This window comes from Neurospora tetrasperma (genome assembly GCF_000213175.1).
Source record: "Neurospora tetrasperma FGSC 2508 unplaced genomic scaffold NEUTE1scaffold_3, whole genome shotgun sequence".
NCBI classification, from domain to species: Eukaryota; Fungi; Ascomycota; class Sordariomycetes; order Sordariales; family Sordariaceae; genus Neurospora; species Neurospora tetrasperma.
The window spans coordinates 1,144,102-1,156,409 of record NW_009799101.1 but is presented as its reverse complement, the minus strand read 5'-3'; the positions used below and the strand labels follow the sequence as shown (position 1 = coordinate 1,156,409).

At 51.2% G+C, this 12,308-nt stretch overlaps 6 protein-coding genes across 6 annotated transcripts; 3 read left to right on the top strand and 3 right to left on the bottom strand.

Annotated features, from left to right (window-relative positions):
• Positions 1–129: 129 nt before the first annotated feature.
• On the bottom strand, positions 130–891 carry NEUTE1DRAFT_43075 (uncharacterized protein; the record flags this gene model as incomplete). The annotated part of the gene is made up of 1 exon (XM_009852037.1): positions 130–891. One exon carries the CDS (start codon positions 889–891, stop codon positions 130–132), a length of 762 nt encoding a protein of 253 aa, XP_009850339.1.
• A 1,138-nt stretch (positions 892–2,029) lies between these two features.
• On the top strand, positions 2,030–2,917 carry NEUTE1DRAFT_62403 (uncharacterized protein; the record flags this gene model as incomplete). The annotated part of the gene is made up of 3 exons (XM_009852292.1): positions 2,030–2,299; positions 2,399–2,501; positions 2,662–2,917. The coding sequence occupies 3 exons, from the start codon at positions 2,168–2,170 to the stop codon at positions 2,814–2,816; spliced, it is 390 nt and encodes a 129-aa protein (XP_009850594.1).
• A 72-nt stretch (positions 2,918–2,989) lies between these two features.
• NEUTE1DRAFT_116824 (40S ribosomal protein S12) lies at positions 2,990–4,155 on the bottom strand (the record flags this gene model as incomplete). The annotated part of the gene is made up of 4 exons (XM_009852291.1): positions 2,990–3,235; positions 3,295–3,386; positions 3,448–3,763; positions 3,991–4,155. The coding sequence occupies 4 exons, from the start codon at positions 3,991–3,993 to the stop codon at positions 3,203–3,205; spliced, it is 444 nt and encodes a 147-aa protein (XP_009850593.1).
• A 246-nt stretch (positions 4,156–4,401) lies between these two features.
• On the top strand, positions 4,402–5,602 carry NEUTE1DRAFT_116823 (40S ribosomal protein S22; the record flags this gene model as incomplete). The annotated part of the gene is made up of 3 exons (XM_009852290.1): positions 4,402–4,452; positions 4,682–4,866; positions 5,140–5,602. The coding sequence occupies 2 exons, from the start codon at positions 4,734–4,736 to the stop codon at positions 5,397–5,399; spliced, it is 393 nt and encodes a 130-aa protein (XP_009850592.1).
• Positions 5,603–6,337: 735 nt separating this feature from the next.
• On the top strand, positions 6,338–8,441 carry NEUTE1DRAFT_146078 (uncharacterized protein; the record flags this gene model as incomplete). The annotated part of the gene is made up of 2 exons (XM_009852289.1): positions 6,338–8,316; positions 8,383–8,441. 2 exons carry the CDS (start codon positions 6,509–6,511, stop codon positions 8,432–8,434), a joined length of 1,860 nt encoding a protein of 619 aa, XP_009850591.1.
• Positions 8,442–9,968: 1,527 nt separating this feature from the next.
• On the bottom strand, positions 9,969–12,308 carry NEUTE1DRAFT_62393 (uncharacterized protein; the record flags this gene model as incomplete). The annotated part of the gene is made up of 3 exons (XM_009852288.1): positions 9,969–11,041; positions 11,113–12,092; positions 12,183–12,308. 3 exons carry the CDS (start codon positions 12,306–12,308, stop codon positions 10,000–10,002), a joined length of 2,148 nt encoding a protein of 715 aa, XP_009850590.1.

The following is a 12,308-nucleotide window of genomic DNA, read 5'->3' as shown; positions in this document are numbered from 1 at the left end:
CTCTTCAATGAACCAAAAGCCCAACAACCTTCCTCGCAGTGAAATCAACAAAGCTGTTCCAACCTGTCCCTGCATCACCATTCGGAAGCTGACGAAAATGTAAACTCAAGCATTATGCCTGAGCTTCAATTACATCCCCAAACCGAAAAGCTTGTCCAAAGCAGTCAACAGCAAACTTGGATCCGGCCGCTCCGGGTTCAAGATTCCCTCGCTCAACAGCGCCACCATCACATGCTGCGGCACCTTGTCCAAAATGACATTCCACGCCGCCAAAGCATGGGCGTGATTGGCAGGATCAAGGCCCGCCGCACAATCATCATGATACGCCCTGTCGAGCCCTTGATACCACGCTTGCCACGAGCAAGATTCGCTGTTCCATTTTGGGTATTCGTTCAGACGACGGAGGACTGGACTATCCGAAGCTTCCTCAACATCCTTGGAGTGAATATGGGCATGGGGAGGCAGCGCGCTAGGTTCAGATTCGGACTGGATTCGCCGCTGGACATGGTGGTTTGCATTCTCCTCGGTAGTGGTGACAGTATTCACGTCTTTAAGTGCAGCGGTGACGGCCTCAATGACATGCTGTAGTCTCCAGTCGTTCGTGGAAGAATGTGCATACATTTCGTCCCCGGCAGCATACATTATGTAGGCGAGAGCATTGTCCTTTTGTTCGCCCATCTTGCTGTTGTGGTACGTTTGCATGAGTTCGTCCACCTTGGATGTTACTGTGTTTGCCGTCGTCGTTGTGCTTCCGTCATCTGAGGATGGATCTGGCGTTGGGATGGGAGGTTCTGATTCGCACGCTGCGGCGCTAGCTTCCCTCTCTGCCAGCACCTTGGCTTCGCTCGCCTCGCGTCTCTTCACCCATTTCTCGCGCTTGTCTGAGCCCATTGTGACGTGGAAGTTGATATCTGGGTAAAGGAGGTAGATGTGTGTAAGATCAAGAAAGGGAGTACAAGACCGAGAGAAGTAACAATGAAGCAAAGTAGGTTGTGAGGTGAGAGGAGTTGTGAGGTGCACGTAGTGGATGAAGTAAGTATGGAAAGCTGTGAAAGACGAAGAAAAGAAACGAGAGAATGTGAGACATGGGGGCTATCATAAATAAACACCAAATGCGGGACATTCGTTGGGTACTCGCGACCTCGAGAAGAGAAAGCACGACTGCTATGATGATGTGGGCTTCGTTTGACTCTATTCGGCAAGAAAATGTGGAAGTCGCTGTACCATCATAGCTTCATTTTGTCACTTCATGTTTTGGAGGAGAGGTTCGCCCTTGGCTTCTCAGATCAGCACTTTCTTTTCCAACCAACATATGCTGCGTATTTGGGCGGGAGCGGGATCTTAGCGACTACGCCTGCCGAGTAGTATCTTTCATGCCTTCCGGACGTCGCCTGTCAGTCATCGATAAGCAAGCTCTAAAATGTGACTATTGCAGTCAAATAAGAAAGTTCTTGCTTCAACATGGTTGTAGCGAACTTGGGAAGAGCATAAAATCGCTGTCGACGTTCAGTTGCGACACACGATCACATATCATTCGGATCGCTGACGGTAACCAGGAGAACAGACGGGAGAGCTACGGCAGACTGCTTTCCACATCTATCTGGATTATGACTCTTGACAAGTCTTTAAGATCTTCAACTTCCTGAGTGCGAACTTCGCGACTGACTCCTTCCAGTCTCTTTCTTCCCTCTCCTCCCTCTCTGCCGAGGTTCCAGGTCCCAGGTTCCTGCCTCTTTCTGGACCATTTCGGGAACAACTACAGGCAAGTATAGAGCACCAGTAAGATTAAGCTCAAGAAAGAAAGTGCAGTCATGACCTAGCTCATCTTTCCTTTCGAATTCTAGAGTGTCCATCTTCGTGACAGCCGAAGTGACATTGAAAAGGGGCAACTCCCTCCAATCAGGGTTAGGGTTCTGTAGCGCCTTCCTTCTCTCCAATATCCTCCCACCACCCGACCCAAACACAGCTTCTCGCTTCAAGCTGCTACTTCCATCCTCACAACGCAGCCCCACTTCCATTTTCATCATCTCACCACGGAAGCTGGAGTCTGCAAACTCATCACCACTCATCTTACAACATCAAGTCGCCCACTCTCTCAACTCACCGATCCGTTGCCCGCCCTTTCCATTCGCAGCTTCTCGTCACCGACCCAATATCCAAAATCAAAATGGGCAAAGACAAGAAAGCCTCCGGTTCCGGCTCTGGCAGCAAAGGCGGCAAGGACGCAGGCAAAGATGCGGGCAAGGACGCCGGCAAGGCCAGCAAGGGTGCTCAGTCGATTAACGTTCGGCATATTCTGGTAAGCGCTTTTCCCAGTGTCTTGCCCTTCAGTTGGCTCCTGTCTACTCTTCTTGTCGAAGTGGTGTATCATGCGGGCGGTTACTGATGAACTGTATAGTGTGAGAAACATGGCAAGAAGGAAGAAGCGCTGGCTAAGATCCGCGATGGAGCGGATTTTGGTGCTGTTGCTAGGGAGTACAGTGAGGATAAGGCGAGGACTGGTGAGATACCTCTTTTTCCTTTGTCTGCTTCTTATTGAGTTCATTGTAGCGGGCTGTTTCACAGTTGTTCATCCCGTTGCCCTTTTTTGGGCCGTTCTGGCGGATTGTTATGGTTTTTTTGCAGTCAATGTCACTCACTCACTTACACGGAACATTATAGGCGGAAGTTTGGGTTGGAAGCAAAAGGGCACCTTGGATCCCGAGTTTGAAAAGATTGCGTTTGCTTTGGAGACCAGCAGCACCAGTAGCCCCAAGATTGGTGAGGTCAAGACACAATTTGGCTACCACATCATCATGGTAGAGGGTAAGAAATGATATCAAAATGCATACTACGACCTTTGGGTGTTAGTCCCCTTTTCCATTGCCCATTTGGAGAACACGTCCCTTGCTCTTCCCATGGGCTTGTGACGCCGTTGACGCCATTGACAATGGCATACGAATTGCAGGACTTGACGCATAACAACACGATTCATACAGAGTCACTTCAAGAATTGGCCAGCAGTTTTTGGACCTTTTACGTTGTTTATTGCCCCTTGCAGGGAAGCCAGTTAAGGCCTGCTCTAAGCATTTGTGCCAGTCGGTAAGGTCTACCCAAGCGTACGTCCAACCAAACACGGGGCTTGTTAGAGCCAATGTCTGGGACGCGTCTGCCGCCTGTCCATCCCTACGTGTTCCGCCTCGCCAAGATGCGAATCGCCAATTTACTGCTCGGTCTGGAAGTAGTTGAGGAGGATCTATAGTGTGATTTGTCAGTAAACTGTGGCTAAACAGCAGACTCGGGTATAATTCTTACCTCACGCTCGGAGGACATCTCACCCCAGTTCTTAACAACGACGCAAGAGCAGTTGACGACCTTGCGGGCGTTACCCTCACGGTCAAGGACGCCTAATAGCACAGTCAGCAAAATAGCCCGAAGATGTGTTGTTCGAATAACAGGTGTACTCACAGAGACCAGCCCACTCGCCGAGCTGCTTGCCATCGGGAACCTTGATGAGGGGGATCTTGTGCTCGGAGCAGAGAGCAATGACAAGCTTCTTGTAGGCCTCCTCCTCGCAGGACTCGTTGAGGACGCACATGTGAGCCTCACGGCGGTCGAGGGCCTTGGAGGCCTCACGGAGACCGCGGGCAAGACCGTCGTGCATGAGGGAGATCTTGAGAACACCCTTGAGGGCATCAAGAACGCTCATCTGGCCCTTGGGGGCAGCATCGGCGGAAACCTCAACCTCCTCGGAGGCGGGGACAGTGTTCTCTTCTACGTCCGACTACAATTCCACAAAAAGACCATGTTAGCGGGAGTGTTCTTTTGCTTCCTCATTGTAATCGGGTCGTGTCGGACTGAAGATGTCGGGGCGTTTGGCGCCGTCGATGTCGGGTATGCCTAGTTCGTCATGCTTCTTCTTTCGAGATGTAATCGGTTCTAGGATATCGAATCGACGGTCGCGACGGCGACACTTCAGCTCGCACGTAGGGGACGGGACGGGTGTCTCACCATCTTGGCGATTTGCTTGGGGTTGTTGTCGGATACGATCCTCGAAGAGTTAATGGAGAAAGTATTTCAATGGGTGGTGGTCGAGGGAAGCGAGAGGGGCCTGCGAGTTCTCGTCTTTCCGCGAAGAGCAAAAAGCTCTGGACAGAAATTATGTGCGCGCACCGACCACTTCCCCACACCACGCCGTCCGCCAGCGCGAAACCGTCGCTCCAAAATTCCGAAATTTTGTGTGATGCGCCTGAAGGGCACCTCTGCCGGCCCGACGAGCGCCAAGAGTAGCCCAGCTACCCAGCGTTAGGGCATTCGCACGGGGCACTTTTTGCATGGTAACGCACAGACCACCACCACAGAATCCACCCGCCCGCTCGAAATTTTTAACAAAAGACCATCGCGACCTTGACGGCTTCTTCCCCTCTCACCTGCTAGCTTGTCCGTCCTCTCAGCATCAAGCCCATCACCGAGGTATGTGAAACTACGACGCCGGAGAATGTCCTCGACAACAGGATAATGCCCTTCGCAAAGGCCCAGGAAAGCAATCAGCTCGCGATGGTGAAAGTCGACGACCACTGATACGCTTCTCCTCGTCGGCAACTGAGCGGGCAGAACCCTTGGGACACCTTCACTGCGTTGTTCCAGAGGGCACTCTCCATGCTCACGGGGCCTCGAAGGCTAACATGCATGGATCTGGCAGATACCTCTGATCCCATTCCCGATTTGAGAATCTCCTCAAATAAACCGTCAAGATGGTCCGCACTTCCGTTCTCCACGATGCCCTCAACAGCATCAACAACGCCGAGAAGGCCGGCAAGCGCCAGGTCTTGATCCGCCCTTCTTCCAAGGTCATCATCAAGTTCCTCCAGGTCATGCAGAAGCACGGTATGTTCGAATCGCAAACCCAACTGTCAGATATTATTGGCAAACGACGAAGGGAACCGTGGAAAGACTCTCGCAATCGAACACTCCCTCATCACTTCCATATCCACCACACCATTCGGCGTATAACTAGGCCGAGGTCTCACTACGCTCCACGATCTTAGTCTTTTAAGTCGCCGATATATCAACTGCGAGAGTCTTACACGTTACTGGAGTCACCAATGATATCTAATGTTTAAACTGTCGCGACATTTCACTGACACTTTTGTCCTTCAGGCTACATCGGCGAGTTCGAGGAGGTCGATGACCACCGCTCCGGCAAGATCGTTGTTCAGCTCAACGGCCGCATGAACAAGTGCGGTGTCATCTCCCCCCGCTACAACGTCCGCCTCGCTGAGCTCGAGAAGTGGGTTGTCAAGCTCCTTCCCGCCCGTCAGTTCGGCTACGTCATCCTCACCACCTCTGCTGGCATCATGGACCACGAGGAGGCCCGTCGCAAGCACGTCTCCGGCAAGATCATCGGCTTCTTCTACTAAGCGGATGTTTCTCGCTAAAAGTCGGGAATGAGGAGGATCTCTAGCAAGCCATGCTTTGGGTGTTGGGGAAGTCGATGGGAGGATGATACCTCTGTCTGGTTTCTGCAAGTAATGTTGCAGCATATAACCCACCTCAAAAATTGAAGAGCTGGTTCCTCCACCAATCTCTGTTCAACTTTGATCTCAAAATCGAGTGATGTGATGAAATGAACCTCATGTGTAGATGAAAGTGATGTGGTAAAAATGAGTATGTTGAGTAGTTGGGTGAAGTTTCTTACAGGAGGAACCATGAAGCTGAGACGAGTGGATTGCCGTCAATGTGTTTGGCAGCCGCACCACGTTGACATGGGAATTGCTTCATGTTCAGCCAGCACCATCAAGGCGACGGACGCGTAACATTGCCCCTGAAGCCGTGGAGCTTGCGCTGACCTGGAGATGCAGATCCCTGCTGATTCTAGACACCGCCCGAGTCTGGTCAGGTACCCGTAGTTAAGGCTAACCCACCGCCCGCCCCTCCTTGGCCCCTGACGCCCGCATCAAGTACGCCACTTCGTTTAGATGTCCATCTTGGGGTACCTGGGTCACCTCGGTTACTCCAAAATTAGGAAACGGGCAGGAAACAGGCACACAGGCACTTCGGGGATCTTGATTCTTTAGGTGCAGTGAGTTTAATCCGTGGAAGAGGACACTTTCCAGATGCTGTGACAGGCCACTTTTCTCGTGTTTCTTTTTTTTTTTTTTAAACTTTTTTTTCTGTACCAACCAATTTCTTGAGCTTTGGGTCTACCCTACAGAGCCAAGCCATATCACTGTTCGTCCGCGGCAATGCCAACCGCGGGCAATTGGGCAGCTCAACACCACTGTCACCGACAACGATAAACACTTTAGTTCCAATTTTTTTTGTGACCGACTTGCCGCTTGTTCGAAGAAGGCGCTACGAAGCTACAGAAATCCCCCCCTCGGTATTCTAATTTGGAGTTCGAACCTCCATCTCTACACCAGCAACATCGGCAGTAAAGAATTTGGACGAGCATAGCCGATGGGAAGAGCAAGCTACGCCACGTAACGATCGACCGACCGACCTACCTACCCTACATAATACTGACACGATGCGGTCCCGCCAGCTCTTGATCCTGGTGGGAACCGTCTTTATCTTCTTCTGCATCTACTCGCTCTTCACCTCCTCCTCGACCCTCAGCCAAGGGCAACAGAGGTTGAAAGACTCTTACCAGAATGGCGCCCACCACCTCCCGCACCACAACATCGACTTCAAGTCCAAACCGGCCGCGATCCGACCTCCCAAACCAGCCCCGAAAGGTTCCCACCCAATATGGCATCTGACCATCGACGCCGAGCGCGATCTCGAAGCTACCAAGACCCGTCAGTCTCGTACCCTCAAGGAAGCCGTCAAGGAGTACCGCAGGCGGTACGGACTGCCCCCACCTCCCAACTTTGACAAGTGGTGGGCTTTCGCCAAGGAACATGATGTCCAGCTCGTCGACGAATTCGACATGATCCACGAACTCATCACCCCCTTCTGGGGACTCTCGCCAAGAACCATCCGCATGCGCGCTAAGGAAGCCCTGGGATTCGACGGAAACGCCCTTATTGGCCTCCAGATCCGTGACGGCGAGATCGTCTACGTCCGTGGCGGACAAGAGTGGCAGGTCGAGGCGACCAAGGGTATGATGAAAAAGTTTAAGCAGTGGCTACCGGATATGGACCTGGCTTTCAACATTCACGACGAGCCGCGTGTTGTCGTTCCCGCTGAGGACATGGCGCGGCTGGTTGGGCGGGCGAAGAACGTCAACATGCCCGCGGCGAACAAGGGGTCTGCCTACCGAAACGACTTCACCCGCGATCCCGATGGCGGACTCAGTCCTACCGGCAGCTTCTCCGAGGAAAAGTTCACCCGGTTCAACGTATTTGCCCACCAGCCCACATGGACGCACTCGCGCATGAGCTGCCCGGCCGACAGTCCTGCTCGCCTCATCGACGAAGAAGGCGCCGACAAGCCCCAGCGGCTCGACGACGTCAGCCAGTTCGGCCTGGGCGAGCTCGGCTTCGTATACAACTGGACTGCCATGTCGGACGTCTGTCTCTCGCCCTCGCTCTCCACCACCTTCGGCTTCTTCGACCGCCCCAACGCCTACAACGTCGTGCACGATCTCTTCCCCATATTCTCGCAGAGTAAGATTTCCTCGTACGCCGACATTCTGTACCCTTCCCCCTGGTACTGGTACGAAAAGGTCCCCTACGAAGAAGGCAAGGACCCGCTCTGGGACGACAAGGCCAACCAGCTGTACTGGCGCGGTTCCACAACCGGCGGCTTCTCGCGCAACGGGGGATGGCGCCGCCAGCATCGTCAGCGCTTCGTGCAGAAGATCAATGAGCGCGACACCGCGAAGGTGCTGGTGAACAAGGGCAAGAACGAACAGAACCCGGATTGGGTAGTCAACGAGGTGTCACGGTCCGACTACCGCGATATTATCAACGTGTTCTTCTCGCACATCGGCCAGTGCGACCCGGGCGACTGCGACGCGCAGCGTGAATTTTTCGAGGTCAAGTCGTACGCCGAGCAGGTGGATGCGTTCAAGTACAAGCATGTGCTGGACATTGACGGAAATGCGTTTTCCGGTCGGTTTTATGCGTTCCTCAAGAGCAGGAGTCTGGTGTACAAGTGGGCCATTTTCAGGGAGTGGCATTATGAGTGGCTGAAGCCGTGGGCGCACTTCATCCCGCTGAGCACGCAGGGAGAGGACTGGTTGGAGACGGTCCGGTTCTTCAGCGAGGAGAGCGCGACAGTCAGTCAGGGGACGAAGGAGGCCGAGCGCGTGGCGATTCAGGGGAGGGAGTGGGCGAATAAGGTGTTGAGACATGAGGATATGGAGGCGTGGTTCTTTAGGTTACTTCTGGAGTAAGTGCTTTCTGTCCCCTTCATTTGTGAGGTTGGTTAAATGGTATGCTAACGTTTGGATAACAGATACGGCCGTGTTATTGACGACAACAGAGAGAACATCGGCTTCCTTCCATGAAGAAACTTTCCATCAGAGGGGAGTCCGCAAACGCAAACTGCAAGAAGCTAAAGAAAGAAGAGGAGGAGGAGGACTCAAACACCATAAGGCATAATGGAGACCACCCACGGCTTCAACCATCGCAGCATCTCGCCTTCTTATTTCTAACACGTGAATTTCACGCCCCGACATGAATTTGTGGATATGGCGACGGACCAAAACTTCCAAGCTAAACAAAAATCGACTGGCCACATCTATGAACCTGTGAATGCCGAGCAGTTTAGCACACTTTCCCCTTTTTAACTGCGTGTACCTACTTCCTTACTTCACAACTGGTGTACTTTGTTTGGGGGGGACCTTGGATTAATGTAATTACTAGACATGAGATATATATAAAGAGAAACTCTATTCGCACGGGGATAAAACTCTATTCGCACGGGGGGTAAAAAGTGAAACTTGACTATGTTTTTTTATACCTTAAGAATTCTAGTAGAGGGTAGTAAGGTATATCATATTTTTTCTTATTCTTTACTCTATTTACTATAGCTTTTCCAAGAGCTGTAGGTGTTTAGTAGCTCGAGAAAATCCAGGAGAATGAAAGTGAATTATTAAAAATAATAAAAAGAATTTTTGATACAAAAATTTAAAAAAGTAAGATCTAGGTTATATTTCGGGGTATAAAACTGAAATCTGAACCTAAAAATCCGCAGAAAATCAATGAGTAATTTGGTACTACTCTAAGCCTCATACAACAAAGTCTGATTAAGTTATACTTAGAAAAGCAAAGGTGGATCCCTGTGCGAATAGAGTTTCATCCCCGTGCGAATAGAGGTTCTCTATATAAATGTGTACATGGGCACATATGACGGACACAAGTAAGAGGAGCCGTGGCTCCGGGCTGTTATTGATGGCTTGGTATGTTCTATAAAGTCTAAACAGTCACCACTGTTCTTGCATGTAAGCCAGTGAAGAAGATGACAAGAGTAATTATAGAGTTCAATATGGGATTGATACCTTTTAATTATTTCGCCTTATGTACCTTGATCTTTATAAACCCTGATTATTATAACACTGCTTGCTTGATTTACAGTTCCTAGAAATACAGGGGGCATTATCCGATGATTTTGTTATATTCTGTCAACTAAAAAAAATAAAAATGAGCCGACCTCAACTTCACTAAAATGCGAGCACATCAGAAAGAACCCGGTTAACCCACTAATTGTATGGAGACGGACTTTCCCTGCTATGCTCATACTGCATAAGCTTGCTTTGGGTTTTTAAAACTATCACTAAGTGTAATGTAATCTTATCTAACACAATCAAAAAAAGTAAAGATATAAAAGTCCACCCAAGACAAAAAAATCCGCCCTTATTCCTCCCATCCCACCAAAGTTTCCTATCCCGTCTCCTTATTCATCCATCCATCCATCCATCCATAACACATCACCCATCGCTCATCCATCCATCCCATTCGATCCAAATCCATATACCACCAAGAAAAGTGAATTACGTAAACAAGAAAGGGAGAAGAAGAAGAAGAAGAAGGGGAAAAGTAGATGAGCACAGGGGATTCAATCACTTCATTACTAATGATACCCATTCGGCTTGTTCGTCCCCGGAGTCCCAGGGCTCTTGGGCGACATCATCAGCCCATTACTCCTACTATCTCCCCCGAGCACCGACTTGCCCCCGATACTAGCATGGCTATTATGCCTACTATGACTGATACTACCTCCAACCGAAGCGCTATGGCTGTGGTTTGGCATCTGCCCGGGCGCCGCCGCACCACCACCGGCTACACCACTAGCCCTACTGCTCCTTCTGCTACTTGCGCTTGCCGCCCTACCCTCCTGTTCCGATATCAACTTTTCCATAAAAGCAATGTAATCGTACTGCTCCATGCCGCGGTCGCTCTGCATGTCCGGGCCGGTGTGCTTCGGGATGATCTCGATGAGTTTCTCAATAACCTCGTCGGGGACCAAGGAGTGGCGGAGGTCCATTTCGGTCACGTAGGGTTTCCCGTCGGCGACTTCCCGGAAGGACTGGAACACCTGCTCGGCCGTGTTCTGGTCCTCGGTCACGTCCACCATGAAGCGGATGAACTGCTCGAACGTGACGCGGTCTCGGCCGTTGGAGGTAGACAGGAAGTACTCGTGCATTTCGTCTTCGGAGAAGACAAGGCCCAAAGAGGCCAGGGCGGCGCTGAATTCGAGCTCGGACAGCGAGTTGGTGTCGTCCCGGTCAAAGTGTCGGAACACGGACTCGAACTCCTCGAGCTGGATGGGCGTCAGGTTGGTCATGTTGCGGGCCACCATCTGGTTCTCGAGGAAGGCAAGCTTCTTGGAGACGGAGGACTTGACGAGGGAGAGCTCGTAGCAGAGCTCGTCGTAACTGTAGGTTGTGAAGTCGTTTTCTTCAATGTTGGCTTCCTGGCACTTGAGGTCGACGGCCTCGATGGTCTTGAGGTAAGCGTCTAGTGGAGGCAGGTTCTCGGAGAGCTTGCGGACGTGGTGCAGCTGGTCTTCTACGTCGCCTTCGAGCCCGGAGATGGCGAGTTGCATGGTGTTGAGGGCAAGAGCGAAATCGTTGGCTTTGTCGGCAAAGGATTTTCGGAGGGCGTCTTTGATGCTGTAGGGGTGTTAGCAGCAGTTCCAGCAAAGTTTCAGCGCGAAAACCAGTAAAAAAGAAAAGATACATACTCTCTAATAGTTTCGTTGATCAACTGTCCCCGGCTCATCTCCGCCTTGGACAAGTTGCTCCATTCATCATCCAACACCTCCATTCTCAAATGTGCTGGTGGGTCATACGGCCGTAGTCGGTATGTGGCCAACTTTGTCTTGATATTTCCGAGTAATGTTGCGAGATCGCTCTTCTCCGCTACCCACTCTCTCTTCTTACCCTTCTTGTATGATGCAAACTGGAACGCCTGCGCCTTAGCATCGGCATAGGTGCCATCGAAGGTTGACCCCTTCCAAGAAACGACCTGCTCGCGGATAGCCTTGAGAAGAGCGGCCATTCTACGCTCGTAAGCGCTTTGCATTTCCCAGGCACCTTGCATATTGTTGAAGAACTTCTCCACACGACGGCCGGCATTCTCGACCTTCTCCATCTGTGAGAAGGCGTGGAACCAGTAGGCGATATAGGTCATCAACGAACGCTCATCGGGCTTGGCAACGTCGCACACATCCTCAACATCGAGCAGCTTGGGGATACCGATCTCCGCATGAGCGATATCAAAAGCCAACTGCATGTTTCCCCGATGGTCCGACTTGTCGAGGGCGTCGTAGTCGATCAGATCGGGGCGGTGGATATCGAGAAGGGCGCAGAAGGCCAGACCGTCATTCCAGCTGCCGCTGAAATCACGGACGTCCACTTCGTCATAGCACGCTGTCTTGCGCTGACACCATAATAGCAGACCCTCCTTGGCTGTCATACCTTCTTCGTTGATGTCGTTGATGGTGAAGCGCAGAATGAGTGTCCAGATGAGACCTAGAATGATCTTTCGATTTCCATCCACGATATCCTCGGCACCTATGTTTGTCATCTGAATACCTCGTGACTTGATAAAGTTTAGCGCAAGGTTGGCGTTCTCGAAACGCTGGACCCTGAGCTTCGGTTTGGCGGCATAGCGTCCAAGTGAGTCGCCAGAAAGACATTCTAGCAGATGGATAAGCATGACCTGTTGACGTGGAAAAGGGGTTAGCTGTCAGATTTGAGACGGAAAGAAACATTGGATTAGTGAGTAGGGCAAAGGAGATCCATAACGTACAGCATCGCTGAGGTCTTTTACAAGGTCTTTGACCTCGAGGCCGCGAACCTCAATCTTGGTGTTTAGCCATTTGGTGAAGGTCTTTTGCTGGACCGTAATCCATTGTTGTTGCTCTGCAAAAGCCAT